The sequence below is a fragment of the Mixophyes fleayi genome, chromosome 8 (assembly GCF_038048845.1).
Source record: "Mixophyes fleayi isolate aMixFle1 chromosome 8, aMixFle1.hap1, whole genome shotgun sequence".
Taxonomy (NCBI): domain Eukaryota; kingdom Metazoa; phylum Chordata; class Amphibia; order Anura; family Limnodynastidae; genus Mixophyes; species Mixophyes fleayi.
This window is the reverse complement of record NC_134409.1, coordinates 42,877,456-42,883,809: the sequence shown is the minus strand read 5'-3', so window position 1 is coordinate 42,883,809 and position 6,354 is coordinate 42,877,456. Positions and strand designations below refer to the sequence as shown.

At 39.5% G+C, this 6,354-nt stretch overlaps 1 protein-coding gene across 3 annotated transcripts in view; it reads left to right on the top strand.

Moving 5' to 3' along the window:
* Positions 1 to 2,469, top strand: part of LOC142099217 (calcium-activated chloride channel regulator 1-like) — a 58,883-nt gene extending 56,414 nt beyond the window's left edge. For all 3 annotated transcript variants that reach the window (XM_075182440.1, XM_075182438.1, XM_075182439.1), the window contains one exon: positions 1,862 to 2,469. In XM_075182440.1, the coding sequence (XP_075038541.1) occupies positions 1,862 to 2,424 (563 nt within the window). In that variant the 3' untranslated portion in view covers positions 2,425 to 2,469. The remainder of the gene's footprint in view (positions 1 to 1,861) is intronic.
* The last annotated feature ends 3,885 nt before the right edge of the window (positions 2,470 to 6,354 follow it).

The window sequence follows — 6,354 nt, the reverse complement described above, 5'->3', positions numbered from 1 at the left end:
TACAGAATCCTTTTCAAACTCCTCACCACCACTTACAAGGCTCTCTCTCAGTCTACTGCCCCTTACATCTCTAGCCTCCTCTCCATTCACACTCCCGCCCGCTCCCTGCGCTCGGCCAATGATCGCCGCCTCTCCTCCACTCTGATCACCTCTTCCCACTCTAGAATCCAAGACTTCTCCCGTGCTGCACCCCTTCACTGGAACGACCTCCCTCGCTCCATTCGTCTCTCACCCAATCTGTGCTCCTTCAAGCGGGCACTTAAAACTCACCTGTTCCTTAAGGCCTACCAACCATCCACTTAACCACTCACCCTTCTGTTTCTCCCCTGGCTCCTTTCCTCTCTCCCCGTTGCTTCACTGGCTCCCTTTTGTGCCTGACTTTGTTTACCCTCCCTTAGGATGTAAGCTCGAATGAGCAGGGCCCTCTTGCCTCCTGTCTCCATACCTGTTCTTCTGCTCCGTCTCTACTGTATCTGCCTGCTTGGAGTTTCTGAAGTACTGGTACTTTGTGTTTATTGTCCTGTACTGTTTTACCCTGTATAGTCTACTGTTTGTACCATGTTCGGCGCTGCGGAAACCTTGTGGCGCCTAACAAATAAACGATAATAATAATAATAATAATATATATATATATATATATATATATATATATATATACACATATATATATATATATATATATATATATATATACACACACTTTTTTTTAAAATGTACTCGCTCCGTGACCCTTGAAGTACAGCAACTAAAAAATCAACCCCTCCTTCACTTACCTTTCAATCGCCTTGTTCTCCGATTGCACCCCCTTTTTCTCTTCTTTTTTCTTATTCTGTGTCTTCTGCTTCTTTGAACCCTCGCTGTCGCATTCTTCTACGTTGCTTCTTGCGCAGTGGCTCCTCCATGCTGCGCTTCTCAATGAAAATGTCAGATGTGATGACGTCACGCCCGACATTCAGTGCGAGTGCAGAACGGAGGAGGGGAACAGGGAGGGAGCCGGATCGTCACCTGACCTGACCGCAAAAGGAAAGTTGTTTTTTTTTTTTGCAGGAATTTTTTTTTTGAAGGATTATTTATTCTAATTAAGAGCCCTACCTATGGGCCCCCTTGCCCGTGGGGCCCCCGGGTACCTGCCCATTGTGCCCAGTGGAAAATACAGCCCTGACTATGCACCAACATTATAGTCATATAGTATGATGTTCAATCATACTAAATGAGTCAATTAGAAACTTTTTGAGTTAAATTTTTAAGACAAATTTAACTAAGGTCAGAGCACCATTCTGTAATGAACAATTCATCAATATTTAGCTCCTGTTTTGTCCCGATGCTCCTAGTATTCAAATAGGTGTTGGTAAAACAAACTGTAGCTGATCAGATCTTTAGAATGTTCACAGCAGCGCAGAATATTTCAATGAGTGTACTGGTCTAGTGAAAGGCATTGATCTGACTTGTTAGCGAGGAAAGGCTACATGTAAAAAGGACATTCTCATGATGTTGAGAGAGAATTAGAGGCAAGCAGGATGCCACAGACTTAGAGTTTGACAGACAAATGATCAGGTTCCCACAGCAGCACATGCTAGTGAAGTGGGAGGCTCATATCAAACGACTGTGGGAAGATTGTAGTGCAATAACTCTGCTGTATAAAATGAAGTTCAGACATCCAGCTTATCTATTGCACAGACATTGTATCTGTGGCTCACTTATTGATTACTAGTCATAGCACAATGTATGGTAACAGTATGGCAACAATTTCAACCAGGCTTGGTCACTAAGTTTTCCAAGAATGTATATTACATTTCTAAAATAAGAAAATGTTTTTAAACTGAGTAATGCTGCAAATACCAAATATTGTTTTGTCTTTCAGCATCCAGTTATGACATTCGAATGAGCCACAGTCCATTAGATTTAAGACAACACTTTTCCAGGGCTGTATGCATCAATGCTTCCACTTTACAGCCAAAGAATGCCAGCAAGAGAGAAAGATTTTCATTCAGACTTGGAAACACCACTGCTGACAAGGACATCATAACTTATATTTCAATGCGCTCAACTGATAAAGCATCACAACAATCAGAAATATCGAATGTGGTACATGTCACCAGACCTAGGTTTCAAGAGAGAGACTTTAGCTATGGACATTCAACAGCTGCTCTAAAGTGCAGTACAACAATTGTTATAGTTATTAGTTTATCTGTAATTTCTCTATGTCTTATCTTCGGTGCTGGTGTATACAGCTGGAGGAAACAAATTTCATATAGATTACATAGCCATGTGGGGGCCATTGACTCACAGGCAAAATCTAAATCAAAACAAATGCCTCAAAATTGCATTGAGTGCCAAGATCAAGTATTGCATCTGCAAGTCCTGTCTGGTGATGATCTGTCTGCAGAAACTATATTTGTTCTGGATGAAAAAACAATTGTTTAAATAAAGCTTCATTTTTGTTATAGGGGTTGTACAAAAGTAAATATCAAATTGTAATGTAAACTCGATCTACATAAATTAGGCTTCAAAGATTAGTTTTGTTCAGTCATTCAAAGGTACTACATCGTTTAGCTGCAATAAGTGAATGACAACCTATAATAAATGACTTTGTTGAGCACTAAATGTATATTCAAACGTTATATTGTATATGTATTTACAGAGCGCTATTGTCCTTTTTAATAAGTGTTTACTTCCTGCCTTTGCTATCTGTTTTTATCGAAAGAGAGGTCTCAGTTTGAAATGTATAAAGTATTTAAAATGCATCTAACATTTCCATACACAGCGATAATACACTTCCAAACATGCTTTGGACTTTAGAGAAAAGTACTTTCAACCACCTGAAAAAAGAAGCTCAGTAACGTTAGTCATAGCACCTGCTGTGAAGAGCTTGTCTTGTGATCCTCTAGAAAAGCATCACAAATGACCGGCAACCCTTATAATGTGATAGTTATACAACTGTACTGTACATGTCAGCTTGTTGGCATTAAAGGGCTTTGACCAGGACTGAAAAAGCTGATGTAGAACTCAGAAGACCTTAGAAACTCTGAAAAAGCATTGCATTACTAACTGAAGAAGGCAATACATTATTGGATGTGATTTCCTCACAGGCAATTATATCATGTTTCAGCTAGAAACAACCTCTGCTTCTAAACCATTTAGTCTCTCCTGGGTGATCCTGCTAAATAATGCAATCAAGATTCCTAGAGGCCTTTAAATAGGCACCTCCCCCCCCATCACCTTAAAAAAGACTTTGTTTAATTCAAAATGCGTTAGTGTGCTGAGGGGTTGATTTTAATTTCCAGCTAGCGGTGTATAGAGGTCCGAATCCACTATAAACCGTTTCAAGTCCAGGTGAAAGCTGTATATTAAGACTGGAAGTTTTATAACATTTATTTATCATCTGGTATGGATTCTTGCATCACTACTGCTGTGTATTTTTATCCATGTGAGTGCAATAAACATTTGTTATCCCTTTTTACCATCAACGGGAATACACTATGTTTTTCCTTCTTTTCCTTTTTATCTGCATCTTCTATGTGGAATTAATATGGCTACACTGCTCACTCCTGAGGTAAAGCACAGGTGGTTATCCATCAATTAATCGGGAGTGGCTTTCTGTCAATTGGGGTTGATAAAAGAACTACAAAAAAATTTGGAGTTGAATATCGGGCTGAAGTGATTTCCAAACATCTTTACTACTCTATGATGAGGAGCACGTACATTACTTCAATCTTGTGAGTATAGCTACATGCGGACAAGAAGGATTGATTGATTTTTCTGAGATTGTTATATGAAGAATTAGAGACTTATGTGATTGATTGCCATTTCCTTTCTGAGACTGTTATATGAATATCAAGAGACGTCTTTGATATTTTCATGCAACAGGACTTGTGTGTTGTTGGTTGTTATCTGAAGAGTGCCTTTTATCCCATCTCTTTAACTTTAGGGTTTTAGGTTTGTGTCTTTCCGGAAAACATTGAGCAGTCAGTGGCATATGCCTATTAATAGATTGGTAAGAAGGGATGTAAAGAGGGGGTCTGATTAATATTTGGGAACATCAACCATTAAGCATTTTATAGAAAGATTACATTTGGTTCTATTCCTCCATCATCTTCGAAATCTCTCCATGATATCTCTTTCCCAAGTTTGCTGTTTCTGTGTCACCTTTGACTTCACACTCTCTTTTTTCCTCACATTCAGGCAAACTCCAAGACACGCTGTTAACACTTGTGCAACATCTCTTTTCCGCACATAAAGTACCAAAATGCTCCTTATCCACTACCTTATATAGTAATTTCTTATCTCAACTATTGCAACATTTTTCTGTCTGATCTGCAAACAATAAGACTTCCCCTTTTGCAAGCAACCATGGATGCTGCTGCTGCTCATCTACAATGCCTGACACTTTTTAGCTTCATCTGTCAACCATTTAAAAAAAGAAGAAAACCTTTGATAATGCTGCCCAGAATAAGTTAAATTAATAATGAATATATAAATATAAAAAATGAAGGTCAAACAGCTGTAAAAAGGAGGCTGCAACCTCCCCAATTATGAATAACCAAAAAATTTACAGCACTAAAAACCCAAGTTAAAAATATAATAAAATATACTGTATATTATGTATTACATTTTTAACTTGGGTTTTTAGCGCTGTAAGTTTTTTTGTTTGTCATCTGTCAACCAAGCCTTGAATTGGTCTCCGATATCGATCAAAATAATATTTAAAGTGCTGACACTTGATTACAAATCCCTCCACAATTCTTGTACACCTATATTTCTGATTTTACTCATGTATCTGCTCTCCATAACCTTCTGTGCTTCTCCACTGACTTTCTAATGTATTCTTTGCTTATTGCCTCATGCCTAACAAGGCTCTATAATTAAAGGATAATACTGCTAATAATGATAATGATACAAGTCCATCCTCATGGCTGCTTGTAAATACTATCTCTGCATATAGTTTTCAAAACCAGTGCAGTATAATGCACATGTGGTACACAAAGTACGACAAATAACAGTCCCACTGCAGTCAGGTGTCATAACTGGTCATTGCACCCTTTGCAATCACAAGTTTTTTAAATGCAAATCTTTAAGCTACCAAACAACGTTATTTTTTGTTTTTCTTAAAAAAAAAATATATATATATTTGACCTCACCTTACCTAGTAGCAAAATTGGATGTCTTTTCATTTCAATATCTGTTGGGCACTGTTTTCCATAGCTGAGGTCTAATTGTGCTTGGGGACCACCGCCTGTTATATGAGCATCCATGCGGTGGTCCCTCAACTTGTCTTTTAGTCAACGCTTAAAGTCTGACCAGCTGTGTAAAATGAGAAAAGATAAAATATTTCAAATTAGGCAAAATGCTAATATTTGCTTTGATTTGTTGAACATGTGGTAAAAAATTAAAATAAAATAACCTGGCCTGTACTAGGGTTGCTGATAGCAATAAATAATTATTGGACCACAAAAAAAATTACCAATTTTTGACCTCATTCACCATGCAACGCAATTGGAGCGACAGCATTGACCTGCATTGCTTTCTCATCCCATATCCGGCCTTTGACTGGGTCAGAGAGCTACCGAGTGGTGAAGTGCAGTCTCTCCACCACCAGCTGTACAAAAACCTCCACCTCCTGAGTGGTGAAATTGGGCTGTCTCTACGTTGCGGCTGAAGTCGAGGAGCCTGAGGCATGGCTGGGGCCTGCTCATGATCTGATATTTTGTAGTCTAAAGAGAAGTAAAAAACAGTCAATAGAATCAATACTTAAATGGTCCTGTAAGTGTCTGATATAGGTCATTGTATTCACCATTGGTTTCAAAAATAAACCTCTGAGTCTCTTCTTAGTCACCAAAATGCTGCACCTTGCTGTGATGATCTCACAAAATGGTAGGGCTGAATGACTGTCTCACCAGCTTTTATTAAGGGCATGCAGGTGCGTTCTTCTGTGATTGATGCAGTTGAGTTCTCCTGCGATTGCCTTTGTGTATGATTAGCCAGGGGTCTTCATGCCCCTTATTGCCAGGATATAGTTGATGCAGCGTCAGACTGGCCCATCGGGACACCGGGAGAGTCCCCAGGGGGCCCCGATGCCTTAGGACCACACCCCCTTTTATTCATGGGCGTAGCCCATCCTGGCCCAGAGCGTTTAAGCTGCTTAATGCTGACCTACGCGACAATCCAGACACTTGTACTACAGGGAAACATTAAAGAGTGCATGCGTTCCACCTAGTAACAGCCAAGTTGCAAGGAAGTCCGGCTCTCACGGAGAAACGAACTCTCGTGCATCTCGCGGAGGAGGCTTATGTTAGAGAATCCACAATACAAGACCCTAAAGAGAGGAGGGACACGCTACACTACAGAAAAACTTTT